Raw genomic sequence first — 23,276 nt, 5'->3', positions numbered from 1 at the left:
CTTGCATAATAAGCACATACATCGACTCGGTGAGATCCACCCCTAGCTTAGCCAGTCTATTCATGAAAATGAGAAGCTTTACGCGCGAGTCAATGTTGTTATGTATCTGTTTCTGCTGCATCAGCCTTCCGCCCAGCACATACTTAACTGCGCTGTCGCTGTTTATGGCCGGGCTTGTGCCCTCCATTCTGTCTATGGCGCTGTCCAGCGAGCATATGCTTTCCTGAGTGAGTTTCCGTACGTAGGCAACAGTTTTCATGCTCTTCTCCTGCATACTGTGAGCTATCCTCTGATGCAGGCCCCGGATGTGGAAGGCTGACTGTATTCTCTCCAGCGCTCCTATTGACAGGATTTTCATGGAGAGGCCGTGCATGCAGCCTCTGCAGGTTCCGTTGCAGGCGTACTCGTTCACTCCAACTGCAAATTTTGCTTCTCCTTTTGTGAGCGTGTGCAAGGCTTGGGCCCCATGGTCGCTGGCGTCGGTATGCAAGGCCACGAGGACCCGCTTGCTGATTTCGTAGTTCTGCCTGCGCAGGTTGAAGTATATAAGGGCTTCGGCTATTCTCTTGATTTTGCTTGTGGACTGTAAGCCCATGTCATGAAGAAACTCCACAGAAATGTGTTTCTTAAGAATTCTAAACATGAAAATAGTGGCCTCAATTGGGGCATATGTATACGATGTCGGCAGGCCCAGGCGGGATCTATCTGCATTGTACTCTTCCGTGTTTATATCTATATTTATGCAGCTCATATTGGTTTCTTAGATTTTTAAACTATTTTTATATTCTTGATAGCGTTTTTTTGATAACCCGAATTGAAATTTATTGGTAATGCATTCCAAGCGAACTCATTCGGGCGCATCGCCGATGGCTCAAACTATGTGCTGCCGTTATTGTGTTTCTGCAGGCAGCCCTGCTGGCCCATTTCATGCTTTCTGAGCCCTCTCTCTGCACGTTATTGCCATTTCTCTTGCGTGGCTCTTCTCTTGGCAGCAGCACTCCGCACTGGGCCGGTCTTTTGGCTATGCGGGCGGGAAATATGCTCCGTACAGCACGGAATATGCGAACCCAAAGCATATGTATCCGAACAGAAGAAGCTTCCAGAATCCTCCCTTCTTGAAGATCTCGGCCAGCTCCCAGTACACAGCAGGGTTGTACGAGACAAACCTAAAGTGCATGTTCATGTGTATGAAAAAGAGAGAGAGCACGACCTGAAAGAGAAGCACGCACTGCAGGAACAGCCTCAGCACCCAAAACGCGCCATGCCTGCTTTCGCGCGCCTTCTTTTTGTTTCCTGCGCCCTCTTCTGTGTGCGCGGAGCCGGCTTTTCTGCCAAGTACCGGCACTTCTGCCCGAGCGGGCGCTTCGAAGACTTTTCTCCACGCCTCGAAAGGTCCGGCTCTTTTAGCCTCGTCAACGAGTGCGCGCCCCACGCTTATTTCTCTTCGGGCGTAGCTGCCCAAGACGATGCAGGACAAAAGAACAAACGGAAGCCCAACTATGAGATTTGGAATATTTTTTGGGTGTTTGTAAAACTCGAGAAACCCCTGCTCCCAATAGACCGCCTGCACGTACGAGTACGGAAGGGTGGAAATGTGCGGAAATCTAGTGGTCCACCAGTACGCTTGTATGCCCAGGAATGTAACCAAAGGCAGGGCGCAAAGCCCCAGGGCAAGCCTGTGCATTCTCTTGTAGTACGTTTCAAGAAGAACCAAAGGCGCGAGAATGAAGCCGTTTGAGCGAACTGCAGAGGCCAAGGAGACCCACAGAAAGGCCAGCGGGCGGGCATTCCTGGAGAGCGCAGAGCGGACTGCAAGAAGCACAAACAGGCAGAAAATAGCCTCAGTGTAGAGGGCCGAGTATATGACAGAGCACGGGCTAAAACAGAAGAGAATGCACGCTCTGAGGGCGTTTTTCTCGCCGAGGAACTTTTCGGTTACTCTGTGCAGGACAAGAGCGGAAGCCAGGAACGACCCGTTAGAGATCAGGGCTCCTGAGAGCGTGTAGGAAAGCCCGAGCCAGGCAAGCGCCCGGATCAGCATCGGATAAAGCGGAAAAAATGCAGTCATGTTCTCTTCTGTGTATCCGTGCTTTGCGATGCGGTAGAAGTAGAGGGCGTCCCACCGAACGAGAAAGGAGAGGCAGCCGGCCTCGGTTGTGAGGTCGTGCGAGAAGTCGTGGTTTGGGATAAAGCGGGCGGACAAGGCGCAAGCTGCCAGGCACAGGCACCTGGACGCGCTCCAGACGGCAGCAGGCTTCAACATAAAAAGAGAAAAAAGCAAACAAAAATACGTCCCCGACGGGTTTCGAACCCGCAACCTTTGCCTTAGGAAGGCAACGCTCTGCCATTGAGCTACGGGGACCCCAGCTAACAGACCCCCCAGGCCCGCTCGAAATCTGCGGTGTCTGCGCTTTGTTTGCGTGCAGGGGCTTTTGTTTGAGTTTTGCAAAATATTTTTCTGCTTTGTGCTGCATAGGCGACTTTTTGTTTTTAATTTGATGTTTTCGGGACGGGTTTGTTTCTGTTTTTGCGGGCGCTGCATTTTATTTCTATTTTGGATGCGCGTGCACTTTTTTGTCTGCTTCTGTTTTGACGCTTTTCTGCTTTGATGTGGGAGGGGCGTGCACAGAGGGCCTTTGAATGCTTTTTGGGCTGGGCAAATGCATCGGCTGCATTGGTGGACTGAAAGCTGCGCGGGCGCTGTCTTGTAGCGGGTGGCTGCGCTTTTTGGGGGTTGGCGCAAGGGTTCTCTTTGCTCTAGGGCGGAATGGACGCGCATTTTTCTTGTGCGGGCTGTGTGTTTTCCGGGTGGGCTGCACTGCGTATATTACGATGCTATTTTATTTTTTATTATGGACAAAGGACTCGCGCACAGCCACATTACTGGTTTGGGTGTTGACAGAGGTATGAACATTACAGAGGATGCAGGGCTATTTAGCATGGAGCAGTCCAGGAAGGCTGCCAGTCTTTTCACGGACATGATAGCCAACAAAAAAATAGCAGGGAAGGCGCTTCTAATAACCGGAGAGAGCGGAAGCGGAAAGACGGCCCTGGCAGTTGGCATTTCCAAGGAGCTGGGTGCGCGCGTTCCGTTTGTGCGCATGACGGGCGGGGAGGTGTACTCTGGCTCGGTCCGGAAAACAGAGATTCTGCATCAGGCCATCCGGCGGGCCACCAGCATCCGGGTGCGCGAGGTGAAGCACGTGTACGAGGGGGAGGTGATTGACATAAAAATAGAAGAGAAAGAAGACCCGCTGAACAACTACAGGAAGACGGTGTCCAACGTGTATGTGTCGCTCCGAAGTGCCAAGCGGTCTGAGCGGCTTACGCTCAACCCCTCTCTCTCCCAGGAAATTATACGGCAAAAGATCACAGTTGGCGACGTCATATACATAGAGCCCGAGGAAAACATCATAAAAAAGATCGGGCGCAGCGACTCGTATGCGTCAGAGTTTGACATCGAGAGCGACAAGTATGTGCCCATGCCCAAGGGAGACATCTTCACAAAGAAGGAGGTGGTGCAGGAAATGACGCTGCACGAAATCGACGTGGCAAACAGCAAGCCGAAGGGAGACGATGTTTTGTCGGCTATGGCGCAGATCCAGCAAACTGGGCGCATTGAAATAACGGGCAAGGTGCGAGAGGAGGTTGACGCAAGGGTGGGCAGCCAGCTAAGCATAGGAGCTGCCGAAATTATTCCAGGGGTGCTCTTTATAGACGAGTCGCACATTCTTGACGTGGACTGCTACTCTTTCCTGAGCACTATGCTGGAGCTGCCAACGTGTCCGGTGCTGATTTTGGCCACAAACCGAGAGCATGCAAAGATTCCCGGAACGGAGGAGACAGGCCAGTTTGGCATGCCGCCCATATTCATAAGCAGGCTTTTTGTGGTTCGCACGGAGAAGCCCAGCGAGAGCACTTTGAGGAAAATCATAGACCGGAAGATCTCGATGGAAAAGATAAAAATATCAGAGGGCGGGGCAAGCCTGCTCTACAAGATCGCGTGCGAAAGCACATTGCGCTTTGCGTTTGGGCTTCTTCCGCTGGCCGCAATTTTGTCCCCGGAAATAACGGAAGAAAGCATAAAGGAAGTTTCAAGCATGTTTAGCAAACCAAATTAATAAAATTTTTCAATGCGTTGTTGCTTGTGTGGAATAGAAAGTATGTTTGACGCCTCGATGTGCTTTGACTGCGCAGTTCGAGAGCTGCCAAAACTAAAGCTGGAAACAACCCGGCAGATTGACCGGTGCAGTACGTGCATGCGGTACAGTGTTCCGCCGTCGGGGTGGACCACGCTGCGGTTTGAAGGCCCGGAAATGCTTGCATACTTGCTCAAGAAGATTCCAGAGCTTTCAAAGCTGCGCCTTGTTGACGCGTACTTTATACACTCGGAGGAGCACTCGAAGAGAGTTCGCATGAAAGTGAGCATTGACCGGACTGAGGAGGTCGGGATGCCTGGCGCCGAGCACACGGAAGAGCTCGATGTAACGTGGGTGATCAAGGGAAAGCACTGCCTGGACTGTGCGCGGGCAGCGTCCAACCAAACATGGAGCTGCGTGGTCCAGCTCCGGCAGAAGTCAAAAACCAAGCAGACGCTTCTGCTGCTGGAGCAGGCCATACTCAAGGCAGGCCTGCACGAAGAGACAACCGACATAAAGGGCGAGCAGGACGGAATCGACTTTTTCTTCAACTCCCGAACAGCGTCTTTGAAGCTTGTTCGGTTCATTGAGGACTACGCGCCCTCCCGGGTGAAGGTGTCTGAGCAGCTGGTCACGCTTGACAAGAAGTCAAACAACAGTCGGTACAAGTTTGCATACTCTGTTGAAATTCCAGCTCTAAACGTAAACGACCTTCTGTACATTCCCGAGGCGCTGGCAAAAAAGCTGTCTCTCACCGTGATGTGCATAGTGATTCGAATATCGCAGTCTATTCTGCTGGCAGACAGCAGGGGGCAGGTGAAGGACTTGGGGAAGGTGGACTACTTTAGGTTCGCAAAGTCCATTCGCGTTGTGGGGAACAGCAAGACGCAGAGCCTGTTCCAGGTTGTTGAAGTGGACGGGCAGAACCAACACGCGCACAAGGGCAAGGCTGGCGCTAGCACGCACCTAAACTTTGGCAGGAACCAGATATACAACGTGGTGCTGCTGAAGGGAGACGGCGAGCTTGTGGACGCAAAGACCCTGGTGAAGGGCCTGGAGCCAGGCGTGAATGTGGTTGGGTATGACCTAATCAACTTGAACACAAACCTGGACATTGACGCGTCTATTTTCCTCATAAAGAAGGAGACGGGGGTAAACCTCAAGTGGAAGATAAAGAGAGTCGGCGGAGGGTACCAGACGGAGCACGCGTCGGCAATGATCATAGATGCTGTCCGAAACGACCCGTCCCTCTTAAAGACCGTTGATATATATGATGAAAACGACAAACTCATCAAGGGAATATCTCTTTTGAAGATGTAACTGTGCAAGGATGCGGCAAAATATTTATTAAACAGAAATACGAATCACTTCTGCAGACTTTCTTGAACTGTGTCTCTGCCTCGGGCTCTGTGTTTGTTTTTGTGTCGCAGCACACGTCATTGTGCGCCCTCTTTTTGTGATACGTCTTTGTGCATTTGCCTCTCCTTGCATTTTCGCAGAGACATGCCCAAGGCACAAAGGCCTGGAATAAATGCGCGCAGCCTGATCTTTTGCGCATAAATTGCTCTATTTGGCGCAGAGCATCCTCAAAGCGCATCGTGAAAAGGCCCTTCCCAATATTTTCCGTCAAAAATTGTATGAAATGTTTAATATTTCTGCCTAAGCCCCTAAATATTCACTAAATAGCCTTGTCAATTTTTATTGGGCAATATCTTTTTTCTATTTGTTGGCTCTGAATTCAAAAGTTTTAAAATTTTTATTAGCAGATAAAACATACTAATGAAGGGAAGTAAAATTAGTGGATTTATAAAAAGGGCAAACCAAAGTATCGAAATGTCAAATATGCTGAGTAAGTTCGGGCTCAAAAGAAAAGACGATGTAAGCTTTTCCGATGCGTCTTTTTGGGGCAAGTCAAAGGATTTCATTTTTTGTATAGTTGGCGGAGAAATGGCCATCTTTGGCTATAGATTTCCAATCATAAATGGAGGGATAGTTGCTTTGCTTTACGGCTATCAGTTCCTCCTGTGCATCGTCGAGGAAATTGCAAACCAGCTTTCAAGCATGGAAAACAGCACTGCCCAGAGCATAGGAAACGAGCTGGCGTCAAACAGCCTGCTCATATTTGGGAGTGTTTTCATACTTGGCCTGATCATAGCATGCGTGGCTATTTCTCTTTTTAAGTTTTTCATGCGGGCGTTTATTTTCATTTCAACTCTCTTGGTGTTTACAGTGGGGCCTGGGCGCGGACTTTTTTCACAGTTTGGCATTGTGAACCCTCTTCCCGCTCTTATTTTGGGGATAATAGCTAGCATTTTCATGATGATCTATCTGGAAAAGGTTCTTCGAAAGGCCGTCCTTGTGCTTCTGTTCTCAGTGGTGGGAAATGCCCTTGTTTTTGTAGGAGTTGAAGAAATCTTAGACATTGACGGCTCAGTAGGAAAGGCAATACTGGGTGGGTCCACACCGTCAGGGCCGTCCATCAACATCTTCAAGGACTTCTTCCTGTTCTGGGTGAGCGTAGCCGTATCTTGCTTGATCCAAATCTTCATAACATAGACCCCCTCTCTGCACAATAAGCATTTGATGTAAAAATGTTTGAGAACTTGCCTTTGACTTGTTTTTCTGGTTAAATAAAGGCTTGTTCCTAAAAGTGTCTGGTTTTGCATCTATGATGCTCCCACGGGCGAGGGCTTGCTGCAGAAGGCCTGTGCATCCAAAAGCATACCTGCCTCTGCATTGGATGAACTGCGATTTTGTTAGTGGGGCAAATGAATTCTTTAATTGGTCCGCGCATTCTGAAACTTGCGAATGTTCGGGTGCACTCTTTTAATTAGGGGCCCCTGAGCATCACAAGTGTCCACTTATACTCCGTGTTTTTCTCCTGACTGGCTCCTGTAAAAGATAAAAGAAAGTTAACGAACACAATATAATCATGCATCCAAGAACAATAGGATATAAACTAATTCTGGTGGGCCTTGCCGCCTTTGCAAAGATTGCACTCGCGTCTATGGAAGACCCGTCTCATGTGCAAAGCACTTCAGAGCGCATTTCATCATACAGAAATCCTCTAAGCAACTCCTCAATAAACAAATGCGTCAACTCCGCAATGTCCCGCGATTCTGCAGACGACTCGAGCACAGACTCTGACGCATGAGGCAGCCAAGCGCAGAAATGACTCTCATCGTGCACACAGAAGCACGCTCGACCTGCATATACCATCTGCATACTGCATGTTTTGATGTGTTTCTGCACCAATAAAAGCCTCTTTTGCATTTCTTGTCAGCTGAATTAAAATAAATGTGTACAGTTTTTTCTTTTCTCAATACACGTCAATCTCCAAAGAAACAACGGACTGAAGAAGCACGAGCGCCTCCGAATATAACCGGAATAGCCCCAAAGCCTGAAATAAAGCAGACAAGGCAAAAAGTCAACGAATTGGGCCATGCCGAGGCACAAGAAATGTGTGAAACGGGCATGTATTCTCTGGGGAAGCGTGCGATTAAACAGAAAGAAGCCTAGACGCGCGCAGCCACACTGCTTCACGTGACTCGCTGTGGGGCTTTAAGTGCAGGTGCGTCATCAGTATGTTCATATCTAAGAATTTACTATTTATTCTTCAATGAATTTATTTTTTTATGCTAAAGGAAATTCACTTTCTTCTGAAAGAGACACATGCCCTTTTGGATAAAAACAGCCCCGAGCAAAAAGACGACATACACAGCAAGATTGTGGGAATATATCTAACCCTGCAGGAGTACACCAAAGAGGACAGAGAGGTCCTAATAGAGAAATACAACGAGCTGGTGGACCGAGGGAAAGCTGCAGGAATCTCAAAAATTAAGAAGATTGCTGCAATCAGGCCTGTGGAAACAACAAGCACAAAAAAAAGAGAGCCAGCAGGAAACGACGCAAAATCCGAAAAAATAGCTGCTTCGATTCTTGACCACAGCAAAACCCTGAAAAAAAAGGTCGAGTCTTTTGGGCAGATGCTGGAGAACAGCAAGTCCTCAGTTGATGCGGTTTCATCCCGGGTTCGCGAGAACGTGAAACATGTCCAGAAGGGCGTGTCTTCCCTGGAAAACAAAGAGTGGTACAGCCTGAGCACAGGGCAGGTGGCTCTTTTGCTGGTGATGGTTCTTTTGGCCTTTGTTGTGATGTACTTGCTGATCCGAGCCATTTAGCCTACAGATACATGGAGCCTTCTGCACTGCTTTTTTGGGTTATGAAGTCATGCAGAAAAACATCAGGCCCTGTGAAAGACACTGTTGACTTGACTAGGGACACGGGCATTTCTCTTTCCAGAATTGTGGAAAGAGGCTCTGCCTCCCGTATTTTCTGCTCTTTTATAAGACGGTGCAGATGCATTAGAAACAGGTCAATTGGAAACACATTTAGCGAGGCGCTGAATGTAGTAGATTGGGAAGACTCTCCTTTTAAGCTTGTTGACATAAACGTAATGTTTGAAGGAAGCCTCGTTTTATCTATTAGGGTATCTGCTTGGCATGTATCAGCAATAAATAAAACACTTTTAAGCTTTCTCACTCTCTGCAAGCGGACGAGGGCGTCTGTCAGGTCGTCTGTGTAAAAGTACTTTCTGTTGCAGTACTTTATAAACCCGTCGCCCCCATGCCCTGTTATGTATATAAGCAGGTTTGTGCTGCTGTCCGCTCCCAGGAGAATGGAGTCCTGCCCGGATATCATGTTGAGAATCTCAAAGTACGACTTGCTGCGGGCTATGGGCGTGTAGTCCTTTCCCTTGACAAGCGTAAAGTAGTCTGTTTTGATGCAGGGCTCGCGCATTCGCTTGTCGCTCAGCAGGTCTGCCTTGAAATAGACTGAAATATCGCTGGGCAGAAACCCGTTTCCCTCGAGAGCGCTCTGCAGAGAGACCACGTTTGCAAAGTGCCGGTAGTTTTCGTACTGCCACGAGCAGTCAATAAGAATCGCTTTGTTGTTGCAGAGAGCCGCACAGAGGAAGAGAAGGCCAATAAACATAAATAATAAAAAAGACGCAAAGAACTCCGTGCAGAAATGCACAATTCAATAAAGCAAGAAGCCGCAGGCCTGGGCACTCTCGGGCGGAGAAAGGCTAATTCTTTTGATTTATTCACACGTCGTTTACAACGGCATAAATGCGATTGCCTGGCTGCACAGCGTTGAAGCTGCGCCAAGCCTGCCCCAGCCAGAAGCATCTACATTACTTTGGTTGCACTATGCATAGATGCTGCTTGGCGTTTTTCGAAGCGACATCCCAGAGAACCCTACCTCCTGCGTAATTATTTCTTCTTCTTTCTCCATGAGGGTCTTCTTCGGAGTGCTTATTTTGCAGTTGCTGGACAGCACCATGAATATTGTTATAAACCCTCCGAGCGAGTACGAGCATGTAAATATCAGCATGACCACATAGAGCTCTCTGTTTACAATTTCCACCATGTCGTTGACGTCCATAGGCCCTACTCCGGACATGCTGTCTGCGCCTATGAGGGCTGCCAGGCTTCCCATGTCCATGTTCTTCTTGAAGTTCATCCCGAAGATTGCGCTTATTATTTTGGGCGAGTAGTACATCTTTACGTACAGGAAGCACCCCAGGGAGAACAGGAAGTAGAACAGTCCAAACAGTATGCCTATGTTTATCGTGAACTTGCTTTTGCTATTTACAGAGGTTGAAGAAACCATGGCCATAAACAAGGTTAAACTTGCAAGATAGTTAATAATGCTGCTAAAGCTCGCTCCATTGCTGAAGAAGTACATTTCCAGGCGGCTTAGCGTGTGCGACCAGAATGTGTACCCCACAACAACAACTGTCTCTGCCAGCAGAAGAAACGCCAGAACGTTGACAACCCTTCGTATGCACTTGTATGCTATGCTAGCCATCCCTGGCGTAGGATCCCGAAAGATAAAGACCCAGCAACCAATGGGCCCCCGCAGCCTCTGCCCAATAGAAAATCGTGTACCTAGGGGCCGTGCAGAGAAAAGTGCAGATCAGGGCAGATTGATCTTTGGGGCGCTGCACGCCCAGCTGTGCTTGTCTCTGCGTAAACAAGGCGTAACGCACGTGCAAAACTTTGTTTTTATTCTTCTTTTTTGCAGCCATTTTCCGGGTTTTCGCGCACTGCTGCGCCCTTGTGAAGAAAAAGGAGCGTAGTTTGCAAGCCACAGGCAGAAAAGCCATCTCTGACCTCCAGTAAGACAGTGCTTTCCAGAGCAGCAGACTCTGCCATCCCGCAGATTTGATCAAACAGGTGCGCTGCGCCCGATAAAGCAAAGCACCGCAAGAAGTGAAGTTCCTGCGCGCATTGCACAGCATATCCAGCGCAGACGCGCAACGTACCAGGCAGGCATGTGCATCGCCTAGTTTCAGCCGCTCAGAGCTGCAGCAAAGCAGGCCGCTTCCCCTAAAAGGAGAGTCCCGCGCTGAAAGCAGTGAAGTTCCGCACTCCAGTGCGCCTGCTTATGTCATCTTCTTCTCTATGGTTCGTCTTACCTTCTCCAGAACATCTATTATGTCGCCCTGAACGTGCGGTATTTCTGTGTTAATAAAGCTTACTTTGTACAGGATGCCGGGCGGCTCGGAGGAGAGCGGGGAGGCCATTGTGCTTTGCGAGTGGAGCTCATTGGAGCTTTCTGAAACCTTCTCTAAGAGGGCGCGCATATCAACAGTTCCTTCAAAGACGTCAACAGTGGCGCTTTTTCTTAGATGATCCACCTCCAAGGAAAGCTCCTTTATCCGGGCCTCCAGCCCCTCAAGCTCTTTCTGGGCGGTCTTTAGTGCGTTGCTTTTGGCAGACATTTCCAGCTGACCAGCCTCCACGCGGCGCGTAATTTCGTGTGTTTTTGTGTCTACGTAGTATATTGCATTTTTCAGAACCTCTTTCCGTATCTCATCTAGCAAGGAAATCTCCTCGGGGCTGGAGCCACTGGGCATAAATATTGAAAATATTTGTTTTTTTATGCAAGCAACTAAAACTGAAACTGAGACAAGCGCGGACGAAAAAGTTGTGGCATACTTACAGAGCAAGGGGTTCTTTGAGGACGAGGAGGAGTCAATAAAAAGAGAACGGGTGCTGGGGATGCTTAGCAACTTGGTCAATAAATTTATCATGAGTATAGCTAAGCAAAGCGAGATCCCGATAGACCCGAAGAGCCTTTCTAAAATATTTACGTTCGGGAGCTATAGGCTGGGCGTGCACTCTTCCGGAGCAGATATTGACACTTTGTGTGTTGTGCCGAATTTTGTAAGCCGAAACGAGTTCTTTACTGTGTTTTATGATGAGCTGTGTTCTAAAAAGTACGTCACCGAAATATCAAAGGTGACAAACACATTCGTGCCTATCATAAAGTTCAAAATAAACTCCATACCAATTGATCTTGTATTTGCGCGAATGGACCTGCCGTCTATCTCGCCGAACATCGACTTACTCAATAACAAACTGTTAAAGCACATGAGCGAAAAGTGCATCCTTAGCCTAAACGGAAATCGAGTTACGGACGAGATACTGGCGCAGGTCCCAAACGTAAAAACATTCCACAAGACGCTCCGCTTCATCAAGTACTGGGCACAGAAGAGAAAGGTGTATGGCCATGCATACGGGTACATGGGGGGAGTCGCATATGCGCTGTGTGTGGCAAAGACGTGCCAGCTCAACCCCGGAGCAACAGCATACGAGCTGATAGAGAAGTTCTTTGCGCTTTTCACTAAGTGGCAGTGGCCGCAGCCTGTCATCATCAAGGAGGTCCCAGACTGCAACTACAATCTGAAGGTGTGGAATCCCAAGGTAAATCCCATGCACAAAAACGACAAAATGCCCGTGATTACGCCGGTGTATCCGCCGCTGTGCTCAACCCACAACATTTCCAGCAGCACGCTTGCCGTTATGAAGAAAGAGTTTGCGCGGGCCACTGCGATATTCGAGAAGGAGGCGGAGAAGCCCGACGTGTTCGGCACTCTGGAGGAGCTGTGCGAGGACACAGACTTTTTTACCCGGCACAAGAACTACTTTATGATTGCAATGGCGGGAGACAACCCAAAGGAGTTCAGCAAGTTTATGGGGTTTGCTGAGACAAGAATACGACTATTTGCACAGAGGCTGGAAACAATTGAAAACATAGCGGGGGCATACACTTTGCCCACGCAGTATGTTCTAGAGGAGGCCTTAGCAAAGGACATCCCGCTATTAAAAGAGATCAAGTGCGGAGACGACACATACACGCTGGCGGTTGTGTTTATAGGGATTGACTTTACAACTGCAAAGCTGCCTTTGAATGCATCAAAGAAAATGAATCTGAAAAAGCCTGTCATTGAGTTCAAGACATCGCTGGAAATATACGAGCACGAGGAGGAGTGCGAAATTAGATACGAGGCAATCCCTCTTAAGCAGAAGGCGCTTTCTTCCGTTCTAAGCTTGTTCGCAAACAAGGAAAGCAAGAAGAGGAAGGCGAGCGAGTCTGAAGGCCCTGCAAAAAAGCGGTAACTCAATAAAGCAAGATAGGAACATGGCAACCTTTTATAAATGTAAAACATTAGTAAAATTTTAGAATGAAAATACTGCGGTGCTTCACAGTAGATGCATGCTATAAGGCCACCCGAATAGCAAATGGCCTGTTTTTTGCTCTTTTTATTCTTTCGCTTCCAGTTTACTTCTTTGTATACTATTTCCTATTTGTTGGGTATATGACATACGAGGGGCACGTGCATTTGCTAGACTCGCTCTACTGCGTGTCCTACTGCATGTGGAGATGCGCTGGCGCCATTACCCTGGGGAACTGCCTTATGGCAGCCACGTATTTTACAATCAACTTGTTCTCCCCTTACTACTTGGCAAAGTGTGCAGCATATCTCATTAGCATTCTTACGCTTCCGGGGCTTCTGCTAATCGTGTATCTTTCGATATGCGGGATAACCGGAAACATATGGAACAACGTGTCCAGAATCATATATGGGTCGACAAGCTTTTTGCTTGGGGGAGTGCTCATTTCGCTGATTCCCCCGTTCTGCCGCAGAAGAGCGCACACTCTTGCTGGAATACTTTTGTTTGGGATGAACGCGTGCAAGATGGCCATAAAAACGATAATATGGGACGTGCCGCATCTGATGTTTGTTCCCTTTATGTCCAGCGCGATTTGCCTGGCAGTGCTTCGCGTGCACAGAGTCTACATGACTTCTATACATATATCTGAACGTGCCCACGTTCTGCACAGGCTGCTGCCTATAGGGCTAGGTGCTGCGAACCGGGCATACTTCACACACGTTGTGTTCAGAAACATATTCAAAATAGGAAGCGCAAAGCCCACAAGATGGCAGTGCTCTGTCTTGGCTCTGGGATCTTTGCTGTATTGCTCTGTAGGAACAATCACGTCGACGGAGTATCCAGGCCAGGGCACAATATTCAACGGGGCGATTTCCATAGCGTTCTATCTCGCAAGAATGGCTTTTTCGTACTGGATCCCATACATGATTCTCCTGATGGCGCAGGCCTTTATGAAGGCAGAGGTTCGCAGCAAGTTGTGCTGGCTCACCCAAAACAGGATGCATTTTGTGTACTTTGAGGTCTGCAGATACATTGTAATGATCTTTATGATTTTCCTGCCCTTTTGTGTCACATACTACATTTTTGAAAGGAACCACGGAGAGTCAACGTCTGAGATATCCATTACACTGTCTTTTATGCGGATGGCGTTTGCGCATGTGTTTAGCGGGCTGGAGGGAGCTCTTATTATTATCTACATTGGGCAGCGGCTTTCACTTCCACAAAGAGCCCCCAAAAGGGTCACCTACTCAGACATAATACACATATACAGGCCTGTAATAAGTGCGATTGTGCATCCGAAATAAGCACAGCGCATGCAAGACCGTGTGGTCGCCCGTATGGGAAACCGCTCAGAAGCAACTGAATAAACACAAACCACACTGTATCTCTGAAAACCTTTCTTATGCAAATGCTCTGTTGAAGCCGCACCGTGCACATGCCAAAGCTTTGCCAGCGTGAAAACAGAAATTGGCCCGCAGGCCTGGGAGTGGCGCTCAAAAATATAAAATGGTTTATTTTTTCATATTCTAGCAAGACTTTCTTTTTCTCTTGAAATTTAAATTTTGTTTTGGCTGAATGTGTATCTGCATAAACACCAAACACTAAGCGATAACAAAAGCTTGATTAAAACTATTTTGTTAAACGTGATTTTCTTGCAGATTCCTTTAAACCTGGGGATGTCAGCACAGTATATTTGGATGTAGTATATAGCTGCAATATCTAGCTCAAATGTTATTATGCTGGCAAGCGAGGTGATTATCAGAAGGACGAAAAAGTTTTTAAACGCGCTTGAACATGCGTGGAGTGCTAGCATGTCTGGCACCCAGTAGTTGTCAAAAACCTTCACGTCGGCTTCTTTCTTGTAGGACTCGAAGAGCTTCTGTACGATCTGGTTCACTGCTTTCATATTGTCACTTGTAGACTGCGCCATTGCTATTCTGAGCTGGTTCATGTCGCATTTTAAATACAGTGCGTCGGCATGGATGCTGGTCAGCATGTAGACAAACCTCGTGATGATTGTGTGCAGCCCCATAGCTGCAAGCGAAACCAGGATGTTTTTGACCACCATCGACTTGATGCAGCTAAAGAACAATGAAATGATCCCCGTCTGCAGCCCGTTAATTACCACAGTGATGCTGTACGTTATCGCGTTGCATGCCATGATAAAAAAGGTTGAGAAGAGCGTTCCATTATCATCGAAAATCAGTATCAGCAGAGAAAACATAAAGAAGCCATGCACTATTATTTGCATAAAAAGAATAAACACCATCAAAAATGTGTTTGATATTTTGATTGCGTTGTATAAGGACAGGCACACCCCTATGCCTCGAAAAGCAAATAGGCAGATCAGGGCGGCGTATACAGCAGACCCTATTTTTGTGTTTGACAGCTCTTCTAGCTTTTTATCCATGTACCAATCCTTGCTGATCTCTGTGCTTTCGTTTGTGTAATTGTGCATTATTCCTTTTAGCACGTCTTCTATGTTGAAGGACGTGCAGTCCTCAGTCGGCGTTTTGGCAAGGGTTTCAATTAGCAAGGTTTTTACCTGCTTTTGCTGTTTTGTGGCCGCGAACGGAGAGTTATAGTCCCCTTTAAACCCCTTTAGCTCTTGATTTATGATGTTTTTGTTACGGATCAGCTGCACAGTCCTAAAAACTATCAATAGCCCAAGAGAATAAAGCATAATGTTCTCGATTGTTAGAAAATATCCGTCAGGGTTTTGCATTTCTCCCACCGAGCTATAGCTTATGGTTGCGCTTTCGAATATTCTCTTCAGCACTGTCTTTACATCGATTCTGTAGAAGTACACATCTCTAGGATCAACAGGAATAGTGTGGTATCCCCGAAATTCTACCATTTGAGAAAACCGAAAAATATTTTTAATATAGAACCCGTTAGCAGCAATCAATTGCGCGATAGAAGCATATAGCACCAGAGCGGCATTTGTCTACGCAAGGGCCGTGTTCAGCCAAACAAGCGCAGGCCTGTTTGTTCTGGACAGCTGCAAGATGACATGAGGTTCAGGCATTTATTGACGTTGGGCCTGGCCTAATACCTGCGGGTTTAATAGATCTTCCAAGCAGCGAGGCAAGGCAATTTGCTGCCTCTTGGAGATGTAGGGTCTGCAGCAAAACAACAGAGAGATAGAATTGCTCCTGATTGCCTATGTTTTTCCGCCCTTCGATCATATACAGAGACTTCAGAAGACACCGGTCGCTGCTTCCCACAAGATACTCTATAAGCAAGCGCTTGCACAAAAACACGAAAGTGCCTATGGCCGCATCAGGCACAGTCCCTCCATTCTTGCCAAGCAGCCCAAGCTTGCTTCTATTGAAGCGGATCCATCCTAGAACGGCCCCGCTTGAAAGCACCTTTTCGAGAAGTCCTGCAGATTGTGCATAAAACAGAGCATAAACAACTGCATTCTCAAGCACGCTGTTCACGGCGTGTGCGAAGGGGTTGTTCACCCCGCCAAGCACATGCGAATTGCAGGCAATCCACATGTAGGAGACAGCCAGCCCCTGCATATCCACGGGCACATAAAGGGCGTGGTGCTTAAGCGAAACAACAAACAGGATAAAAATGGCCGTGTGGATGAGCACCGAAAGAGCTATTCGGTCAGATAGTTCAAGCGACTTCTTTTCCGCAAGCAGCTTTCTCTTGGTGCTTACTTGTATTTCCACGAGACTGCATATGGCCGCTATAACCGTGAGGATGTATGCAGCAAGGGCTGAAAGCAAAATAAACAAGCACTGGGCAAACATTTGAGTGCAAAAGAAAAAAATATATGAGCACCTTTCTAGCTGTCTGCGGCAGAGCGCTCTGCACAAACACCCGCTAGAAAGGCGTGTTTCAGCTTGCTTTCTTCTTCGCGCGGGCAGTAAAATAAAGCAGCATCGCAGGAAGCGCACATAATCAAGAGTGTTTTATTCTATAGCAATAAAGTCTAAAGAGGCTCACTTGGCTCTATTAACAGACCCCCAGAAAGCTCTAAATTTAATATTCGTCTGAGCGGTCAGAGTAGTGGTGGTGCCCATGGTGGTGGTGGTGCCTTCTGTCGCTGTTTGATTTGTCTGCAGACGGGTTGAGCACTATGACGCTAGGCTGTGGCGCTCCTGCCATAGCAGCGTTGTTTGAGCTGCTGTTGCTGTTATTGTTGTTGTTGTTGTTGTTCGTTATTATGTTTGTGTGCTCTGAGCTGCTGGTGCGCGACTCAATGACTCCGGTAAAGGACAAAAGCATATAAATAACAACTATGAATGCCACAAGAATTATAATTCCAGTAAGCCAGGAAAGAATACCGCCGTCTGTGAAAATCATACCATCCCAGGCCGGGTGTGTTATATACTTTTCTTCTTTGATGCGAGCCCCTATTGGGCACGCCTGCATCAAAATTCTGTGCTTGATGTGTACAGTCACGGAGCGCGGCCAATCAGCCCCTACACGCGCGAGCCAATAAAATGCATCACCTGGCACAGCGCAGGGCTCACTATGGGTTTCGCCTGTATATTGCCCGGTACTTGTTCGAGTGCTTCATGTCTGCCTTCTTCGACTCTTCTGTGGTCTCTATAATAACCTCGTACAGCGGGTCCTCTTTAGCGTCGTCTTCAGGGAGCTTGGTGAACAGCGGGTGCTCGCACACGCACGCATCCATGTAGTGGAACAGCTCCTCCACGTCTGTGGATATGTATAGCAAGCCGTTCGGCCTTATTACGTACTGGTATATGTCCAGCATGGATTTGGAAATTATCCTGGCCTTGTGCTTCTTCTTTTTAAAGTGGGGGTCCGGGAAAAGGATGAACATTTTTTGGATGCTCTCCTTGGCAAGGTAGTTTGGGAGGAACTTCATGCTGTTTGTTCTCACCACAGACACGTTTTTGCTTTTGTTCTCTGTCTCTTGCTCAAACTTGATTTTCAGGCTGACGTAGTCAACCAGTTTTTCGCGAATTTCCATTCCCAAAATGTGCGCGCCCTCAAACATTTCGGAAAGCTTGAAAAGAAGGCCTCCGTACCCACAGCCAATGTCCACCATGTCCACAGGATGGTTGTACGCCTCTGGGTTCATGGGGTACGTAATATTGTGGTCTGAAAAGGGGTTTGAGTGTGCGCGCTGCCGGTGGTTTCTTTTTTGCGGCTTTACTGGGTTCATCTCGGGCAAAATATTTTGCAAATAAATAAAATGCACGGGCGCGAAAAGACCCTGCGGCTTGCACAGTCCAGCACGCAGCGGGCTCTCGGCCCATTTCCAAGCATGTTTTTGGCGTGCTTTTCGGCTATAAAGCGTCCAGGCCCTCCATAAATATTTTATTTTTATCAAATCTGTATTTATTTCATGCGAGTTCTCGATACTTCTTTTGTGCTGAAAGGCAAAGCTTTTGCAAAAAAGAAAGCACGCCAAAGCCCGGACAGCAGCAGACTCGCGGCAAGTGCTCGGTGGGAACGCCTGGGCCGGGTAGATGGAACTTGCGCGCGCACGCCGAGATAGATTTGGGCCTTTCTGTGCGCCTTTGCAGCTGGCCAGCATAGAGCTCTCGCCAGATGCATAAAGCGCGTGCAAGCACAGACTCCTGCGCTCTCTATTCGCAGCGGACCTCAATGCACGATGTGCCTATGTGGTACTCTCTAGCCAGTATTTCTTTACACTCATACAGAGCATTCTTTGCCGATGCATTTTCAAACACGTCTATGCCCACCATGGCCATGCGGCTGTTCCTGTTTGTGCACCATATGCGCAGGTCGCTGACGTCTTTGACGCTGCTCACTTGGAGAAGCCGGCTTCTGACACTCTCCACGTCAACAGGAGACGCATCCAGGAACATCATTGCAATTTCCTTTGCCAGCCCCAGCGACCCGTAGAAGCAAATGATCGTTGACAGACAGGCTGCCAGCAAGTCAAACACGATCAGAGACGGGTCAATGTACAAAGCTATCCCGCTGACAAACAGCCCCATGCACTGCATAAGATCTGTTAGCGCATGCACATATATAGAGCTGATGCTCATGTCGCTTCCAGACCTCTTCTGCATCCGGACGGAAATGATGAAGTTCACCAGATTGATCAATAAAGAAATAAAAGCTGTGACCAGAAGAACTTCTCTGCTGATGGGTTTCGGGTTCAGGTATCTCCCAACAGAAAGGTACACCAGATACACAGAAGGCGCCCACACAAGAACAAGCGACACTGCGGCGCCCAAAACCTCCACTCTGGCAAGGCCAAACGTGTACCTTTTTCCGCCCGTGTACTTTGACGAAATAAAAGACGCAGCAAGGCCCACTCCCACCGTGAGCAAGTCCCCTGCCATGTGCAGGACTTCCCCCAGAATGGAGACTGCCTTGCTTTTTTTCAGCGCAACCAGCTCTACCATAAGCAGCAAAACTGTGTTGAAAAGAATAATGTACACTCCATTGGTTTTTTCCATGTTGTAAATAACCCGATAAAATTTACTGGGGCAGCAAAACAAATAAATAGACACTTGAGTTTATTCGTCATTTAAGTTGTAATAGTGAAGACCAAACTCCCCTGATGCTTGATCTACTTTGATGTGTATCCAATCACTGAGGCCTTTTCTGTGCAAGTACTTTCTAAGCAGCTGCTTGATGTAGCATCTTTTGACTTCAACGCCCAAATCAAGTGCTATTTTGTTCTCGTACTTGGCTGCGTCTATGCTCAGCGGGCCGTCTGGAAGCGCACCGCCGGAGTGCCTTGAAAGCTTGTGGTTTGTATGGATGAAGTTTGCACACTCCTCTATGTCAAACAGTTCGTCCTTTGTCATTTCCTTGCAGTTGATGACTACTTCTTTTCTGGTTTCCAAGACTTTGTTTACTATTTTTCTTACCATTACAGCAGGGGTGCAAATTAAAATTAAAAGTAAAAGCACCAGGCGATGTGAGCGTGCATTTTTCCGTTACATTTGCGCGCAGGCCGGGCATGCCTTTTCGGGGACTGCACGGCCTTTCTGTGGAAGGCCGCCGGCACAGCGCCTGCTGCTCCAGCTGTGAAAAGACCTGGGCTTGCGCCGTGTTTGAAACAAGTCTTGAAACAATTACGGGCACAAGCGCAGAAGGCTCTGTGTGCGGGGTTACAAAAGGCGACAGAAACGGAGGAATGTATGTTTTAATGGTTTCGTACGCCTCCATCTGGGCTCTCCTCTTTTTCTCTCTCTTCCTGTGCAGCGGCATGGCCAAGGCTTCTTCTTACGCAAAAAATAAAAGACTCTGCATATTTGTATTTTCTGGCCGTCTCACCGCGCGGAAAATGTCTTCTTCTTGGCGCCTGCTGGAAAATGCGGGCGTTTTAGCACGAGAATCTGCAGCTCCTCGGGATAGGCCGCTGCTCAGAAGACTTGCAGCAAATCCAGCTGGGGTGTTTTCAGCTCTCAAATGGCAAACTCAGAAAAGGCGTCGGCCCATGCTAGTGTGCTGCAGCCCAAGGCAAGCCACCATGCAGCTGTTAATAACACGTTTATTTTTTTGTAATGTACTGCCCACACGGCGACAAAATGAACTCTCGCGTGAACTGGGAGGTTCCAAAGATGTTTTTGTAGTGCATTCCCAGAGCAAGCGTTTTGCTCTTGAAGTCCTTCACGGAGACGCTGGAGTGCGCGCTATTTGAGGCGTTTTCCTGCCTGGAGAAAAGAGAGTTGATAAGCCCTATGCGGGCGCTCACCTCGTCTTCTTTTCTGGTAAGGTACTTCTTGAACTTGGCCTGCAGCTGGTTCTTGACTGCTGTTTTCTGCGTGTTGCAGAAACTGTCCAAAACAACCTCCACGGCAGTGTCAATGTCTCTCTGCAGGACCACCTCCCGGAGGTGCATTCTTGCAGAAGCCTCGGCAATACGGATCATCGACTCAACGTGCCGGACCGTGATGGGAATTCCCCTCGCCGAAGCACTCTCCTTTCTAAGCGAGGCGTACAGGGAAGAGATTCTCTCGCTGTCAAAAGCCTCTATCTTAGGAGAGACCCTCTCCCTTGCGTACGCAATGTATTTTCGGAGTATCCGCTGGGAGATGTGCCCGTCCAGCTGCGGGTCCTCGCCTTGCGCGCCCTGCGCCGACTTTCTATGGCTTCCGACTATAAACTCGGCAAGCTTTCGGTCCTTTTCGGGGTTTCCGTCATCCCGTATCACACAGATAACGTCAAACCTCGAAATAATCGGGTCGCTCAGGTTGACATTTTGCTGGAAGGTGTATCCTGGGTTGTATCTTCCCCGAATCGGGTTGGCAGCTGCTATCACTGCGCACCGAGCCTGCAAGCTTGTCACTATACCTGCCTTGGATATGCTGATGCTCTGCTGCTCCATCGCCTCGTGGATGCTCACCCGGTCGGTGTCCTTCATTTTGTCAAACTCGTCGATCAGGCAGACTCCCTTGTCTGCCAAAACAAGAGCGCCCCCCTCGAGCGCCCACTCTCTTGTGACCGGGTCTTTTCGCACCATTGCTGTAAGACCGACCGCAGACGCGCCTTGCCCCGTTGCAAAAACTGCGCGGTGTGATATCGACTGGACATACTTCAGAAGCTGCGACTTTGCCATTCCAGGGTCCCCCAGAAGCAGCACGTTGATGTCCCCTCGCACCTTGTGGTTGTTCTGCGACTTCTTTGGGACACCCCCAAACACGGCCATGCATATGGCTCTCTTTGCGTAGTAGTGCCCGTGTATACTTGGGGCTATGCTTCTAATGATCATTTCCTGTATTCCCTCAATCTTGGAAAGCCTCCGTATCTCCTTCTCGTCTTCTGGCGTGATGTTCACCAAAGACGCCTCGTCCTCCTTCTTCACAATGCTGACAGCCTCGATGCACGTGTAGAAAGTGGGCACGCCAGACCTGCTGAAAACATTCGTGTTGAACGCGTTCTTGTACACTCCAATCAGCTCTACCTCGTCTCCTGGCCGCGCATAGTCGATCAAGTCGTACTGGAGAATCACCTCCTTCGACCTGGGAAGCCTCCCTGGGGGAACAGACCCAGGCACCTCCTGCATGGTCAGCTTCTGGTAGTCTCTGTACAGCGTTTCAGAAAGGTTGACCGCAAGAGACCCCGCAGACTGGCACTCCAGGCAGCGCCCAGGCTTTGCGCCTCCCTCGCCCTCGACCACAAACGGCCCGGAGATGGCCTTGCACTTCTGGCACGTGTACTTGACCAGAGAAACAATTGGGTACACTTTGCTACGCTTCGTTATAATTCCGTGCACCTTCACAAGCGTGTTCAGATGCGCGTTTCGCAGGCTGCGTATGTGGTCAAATGTTGGGATGTTGACGAGGCGGAAGATGAGCACCGACCTAATGAAAGAGTACTTTGGAAATATGCCCCGAACCACCTCCTGCAGCGCCTCGTTGAAAAGCGGAAGAACCTTCCCGGGAAGCGAAACCGAGGCTAGCCCCAAAACAGAAGAAAATCCCTCGAGGTCAAAGTAGTCTACGTATATCGACTGCATGTTCATAGACGCCATTTGGTGGATTGCCTCAATATATTTTTTCCCGCACCCCCGCAGAAAAAGGCACACCTCCTTCTTGATTTTCCTTTGAATTTCCTCCGTGTGTATGTGCCTCTGCAAAAGAGAAAAGTTGTCCAAAGGCTCAGCGTCTTCCTCCGGGCTCGTTCCGTTTGCAAGGCTGTCCTCGTTTTCCTGCGACTCTATTCCCAGAGCCTGCGATATTTCCTTCTCTGCGGACTCGAGCTCTTTCCTTGTCAGAGGAGGCGCATACTCTTCGTCTTCTGTTTCGTATCTGTCCATCGCAGGGTTTTCTGCATAGTCTTCGCTATATGCGTCGCCAAACAGGTCGTCGCCCGCTTGGTCAAACTCCGAGTCTTCGAGCTCTATTCTGTCTACGTCGCTGGAGCTTCCGTATGCATCACTCTCTGTGTCTCTATTCATGAAGTGCAAAATTTTACGGAACAAATGAATACGCAGAAGCTGAGTGAGCTGAAGAAAAAAACCAAGTGCAGGTTTCCCATAGCACGAATCAAGAAAATCATGCAGATTGATGAAGAAATAGGAAAAGTCAGCACGTCGGCCCCGATAGTAATAAGCCATGCGATTGAAATGTTTTTGGTAAGCCTTCTTAAGCAGATGGAGGCAGACGCCAAGCAAAAGTTGTCAAAGAAAATATTACTGTCGCACTTGGAGGCGTGTGTAGAGAAAGACCCGAAGCTAGAGTTTATCAAGGCTCTGCTGGGCCCAAAGAAATAAAAAAACATCAACGCATGTATATGTATTAGAGGCCTGGGAAGCCCAGAAATAGAGCACAGAGCCCCGGCGCACAGTACAAGTCGTGTCTGTCGCCCAGCACGCTTTGTCTTTCAAAGGCTGCGGAAGCACGCGGCACGATTAAAGCTGTTTTTCAAGGCAGCTTCGCAGAGCTGCGCGAGCCTCAAGGGGCGCTGCATGGAGCATGGCTTTCTGCAGGCCAGCTCTGTGCTTCCGAAAAGGCCGCAGCTGGTGCGAAGCACATAAAACACACGCGAAATTTTCAGTGCTCGAGAGGCCATTGCCCGGATGTGCTGCAGCGCTGAAAGCACTGGGCTGTTCTCTGTTGTTTCCACCGCATGCTGGCTTAGTTCGTAATTGGCAAGCACTGGGCGCCCAGAGAAAACCAGGCAAACTCCTCGCTGC

General features: G+C 48.5%; 20 protein-coding genes across 20 annotated transcripts; 8 read left to right on the top strand and 12 right to left on the bottom strand.

Annotated features, from left to right (window-relative positions):
- NEMAJ01_1430 (uncharacterized protein) lies at window positions 1–751 on the bottom strand (the record flags this gene model as incomplete). Its single annotated transcript, XM_047915268.1, has 1 exon — window positions 1–751. A coding segment is annotated over one exon (751 nt), but the record flags the coding sequence as incomplete, so codon positions are not given.
- A 270-nt stretch (window positions 752–1,021) lies between these two features.
- NEMAJ01_1429 (GPI mannosyltransferase 2) lies at window positions 1,022–2,263 on the bottom strand (the record flags this gene model as incomplete). Its single annotated transcript, XM_047915267.1, has 1 exon — window positions 1,022–2,263. One exon carries the CDS (start codon window positions 2,261–2,263, stop codon window positions 1,022–1,024), a length of 1,242 nt encoding a protein of 413 aa, XP_047771224.1.
- Window positions 2,264–2,852: 589 nt separating this feature from the next.
- NEMAJ01_1428 (RuvB-like protein 1) lies at window positions 2,853–4,121 on the top strand (the record flags this gene model as incomplete). Its single annotated transcript, XM_047915266.1, has 1 exon — window positions 2,853–4,121. The coding sequence occupies one exon, from the start codon at window positions 2,853–2,855 to the stop codon at window positions 4,119–4,121; it is 1,269 nt and encodes a 422-aa protein (XP_047771223.1).
- Window positions 4,122–4,133: 12 nt separating this feature from the next.
- Window positions 4,134–5,459, top strand: NEMAJ01_1427 (60S ribosomal export protein NMD3; the record flags this gene model as incomplete). Its single annotated transcript, XM_047915265.1, has 1 exon — window positions 4,134–5,459. The coding sequence occupies one exon, from the start codon at window positions 4,134–4,136 to the stop codon at window positions 5,457–5,459; it is 1,326 nt and encodes a 441-aa protein (XP_047771222.1).
- Window positions 5,460–5,918: 459 nt separating this feature from the next.
- On the top strand, window positions 5,919–6,695 carry NEMAJ01_1426 (uncharacterized protein; the record flags this gene model as incomplete). The annotated part of the gene is made up of 1 exon (XM_047915264.1): window positions 5,919–6,695. The coding sequence occupies one exon, from the start codon at window positions 5,919–5,921 to the stop codon at window positions 6,693–6,695; it is 777 nt and encodes a 258-aa protein (XP_047771221.1).
- A 1,079-nt stretch (window positions 6,696–7,774) lies between these two features.
- Window positions 7,775–8,320, top strand: NEMAJ01_1425 (uncharacterized protein; the record flags this gene model as incomplete). Its single annotated transcript, XM_047915263.1, has 1 exon — window positions 7,775–8,320. The coding sequence occupies one exon, from the start codon at window positions 7,775–7,777 to the stop codon at window positions 8,318–8,320; it is 546 nt and encodes a 181-aa protein (XP_047771220.1).
- Window position 8,321: 1 nt separating this feature from the next.
- On the bottom strand, window positions 8,322–9,134 carry NEMAJ01_1424 (GPI-anchor transamidase subunit K; the record flags this gene model as incomplete). Its single annotated transcript, XM_047915262.1, has 1 exon — window positions 8,322–9,134. The coding sequence occupies one exon, from the start codon at window positions 9,132–9,134 to the stop codon at window positions 8,322–8,324; it is 813 nt and encodes a 270-aa protein (XP_047771219.1).
- Window positions 9,135–9,350: 216 nt separating this feature from the next.
- NEMAJ01_1423 (uncharacterized protein) lies at window positions 9,351–10,013 on the bottom strand (the record flags this gene model as incomplete). The annotated part of the gene is made up of 1 exon (XM_047915261.1): window positions 9,351–10,013. The coding sequence occupies one exon, from the start codon at window positions 10,011–10,013 to the stop codon at window positions 9,351–9,353; it is 663 nt and encodes a 220-aa protein (XP_047771218.1).
- A 577-nt stretch (window positions 10,014–10,590) lies between these two features.
- On the bottom strand, window positions 10,591–11,064 carry NEMAJ01_1422 (uncharacterized protein; the record flags this gene model as incomplete). The annotated part of the gene is made up of 1 exon (XM_047915260.1): window positions 10,591–11,064. The coding sequence occupies one exon, from the start codon at window positions 11,062–11,064 to the stop codon at window positions 10,591–10,593; it is 474 nt and encodes a 157-aa protein (XP_047771217.1).
- A 25-nt stretch (window positions 11,065–11,089) lies between these two features.
- NEMAJ01_1421 (poly(A) polymerase) lies at window positions 11,090–12,610 on the top strand (the record flags this gene model as incomplete). Its single annotated transcript, XM_047915259.1, has 1 exon — window positions 11,090–12,610. One exon carries the CDS (start codon window positions 11,090–11,092, stop codon window positions 12,608–12,610), a length of 1,521 nt encoding a protein of 506 aa, XP_047771216.1.
- A 65-nt stretch (window positions 12,611–12,675) lies between these two features.
- NEMAJ01_1420 (uncharacterized protein) lies at window positions 12,676–13,971 on the top strand (the record flags this gene model as incomplete). The annotated part of the gene is made up of 1 exon (XM_047915258.1): window positions 12,676–13,971. The coding sequence occupies one exon, from the start codon at window positions 12,676–12,678 to the stop codon at window positions 13,969–13,971; it is 1,296 nt and encodes a 431-aa protein (XP_047771215.1).
- A 251-nt stretch (window positions 13,972–14,222) lies between these two features.
- On the bottom strand, window positions 14,223–15,524 carry NEMAJ01_1419 (uncharacterized protein; the record flags this gene model as incomplete). The annotated part of the gene is made up of 1 exon (XM_047915257.1): window positions 14,223–15,524. The coding sequence occupies one exon, from the start codon at window positions 15,522–15,524 to the stop codon at window positions 14,223–14,225; it is 1,302 nt and encodes a 433-aa protein (XP_047771214.1).
- Window positions 15,525–15,687: 163 nt separating this feature from the next.
- NEMAJ01_1418 (uncharacterized protein) lies at window positions 15,688–16,431 on the bottom strand (the record flags this gene model as incomplete). Its single annotated transcript, XM_047915256.1, has 1 exon — window positions 15,688–16,431. One exon carries the CDS (start codon window positions 16,429–16,431, stop codon window positions 15,688–15,690), a length of 744 nt encoding a protein of 247 aa, XP_047771213.1.
- Window positions 16,432–16,663: 232 nt separating this feature from the next.
- Window positions 16,664–17,056, bottom strand: NEMAJ01_1417 (uncharacterized protein; the record flags this gene model as incomplete). The annotated part of the gene is made up of 1 exon (XM_047915255.1): window positions 16,664–17,056. One exon carries the CDS (start codon window positions 17,054–17,056, stop codon window positions 16,664–16,666), a length of 393 nt encoding a protein of 130 aa, XP_047771212.1.
- A 100-nt stretch (window positions 17,057–17,156) lies between these two features.
- Window positions 17,157–17,816, bottom strand: NEMAJ01_1416 (tRNA (guanine-N7-)-methyltransferase; the record flags this gene model as incomplete). Its single annotated transcript, XM_047915254.1, has 1 exon — window positions 17,157–17,816. One exon carries the CDS (start codon window positions 17,814–17,816, stop codon window positions 17,157–17,159), a length of 660 nt encoding a protein of 219 aa, XP_047771211.1.
- A 427-nt stretch (window positions 17,817–18,243) lies between these two features.
- On the bottom strand, window positions 18,244–19,086 carry NEMAJ01_1415 (solute carrier family 30 (zinc transporter), member 2; the record flags this gene model as incomplete). Its single annotated transcript, XM_047915253.1, has 1 exon — window positions 18,244–19,086. One exon carries the CDS (start codon window positions 19,084–19,086, stop codon window positions 18,244–18,246), a length of 843 nt encoding a protein of 280 aa, XP_047771210.1.
- A 60-nt stretch (window positions 19,087–19,146) lies between these two features.
- NEMAJ01_1414 (large subunit ribosomal protein L22e) lies at window positions 19,147–19,506 on the bottom strand (the record flags this gene model as incomplete). Its single annotated transcript, XM_047915252.1, has 1 exon — window positions 19,147–19,506. The coding sequence occupies one exon, from the start codon at window positions 19,504–19,506 to the stop codon at window positions 19,147–19,149; it is 360 nt and encodes a 119-aa protein (XP_047771209.1).
- An 89-nt stretch (window positions 19,507–19,595) lies between these two features.
- On the top strand, window positions 19,596–20,279 carry NEMAJ01_1413 (uncharacterized protein; the record flags this gene model as incomplete). The annotated part of the gene is made up of 1 exon (XM_047915251.1): window positions 19,596–20,279. The coding sequence occupies one exon, from the start codon at window positions 19,596–19,598 to the stop codon at window positions 20,277–20,279; it is 684 nt and encodes a 227-aa protein (XP_047771208.1).
- Window positions 20,130–22,538, bottom strand: NEMAJ01_1412 (DNA replication licensing factor MCM2; the record flags this gene model as incomplete). The annotated part of the gene is made up of 1 exon (XM_047915250.1): window positions 20,130–22,538. The coding sequence occupies one exon, from the start codon at window positions 22,536–22,538 to the stop codon at window positions 20,130–20,132; it is 2,409 nt and encodes an 802-aa protein (XP_047771207.1).
- A 24-nt stretch (window positions 22,539–22,562) lies between these two features.
- NEMAJ01_1311 (Dr1-associated corepressor) lies at window positions 22,563–22,853 on the top strand (the record flags this gene model as incomplete). The annotated part of the gene is made up of 1 exon (XM_047915149.1): window positions 22,563–22,853. The coding sequence occupies one exon, from the start codon at window positions 22,563–22,565 to the stop codon at window positions 22,851–22,853; it is 291 nt and encodes a 96-aa protein (XP_047771106.1).
- Between the last annotated feature and the right edge of the window lie 423 nt (window positions 22,854–23,276).

The sequence above is a fragment of the Nematocida major genome, assembly GCF_021653875.1.
Source record: "Nematocida major strain JUm2507 chromosome Unknown 2395, whole genome shotgun sequence".
Taxonomy (NCBI): Eukaryota; Fungi; Microsporidia; genus Nematocida; species Nematocida major.
The sequence above is the reverse complement of the archived record's forward strand: the minus strand, read 5'-3'. Positions and strand labels throughout refer to the sequence as shown.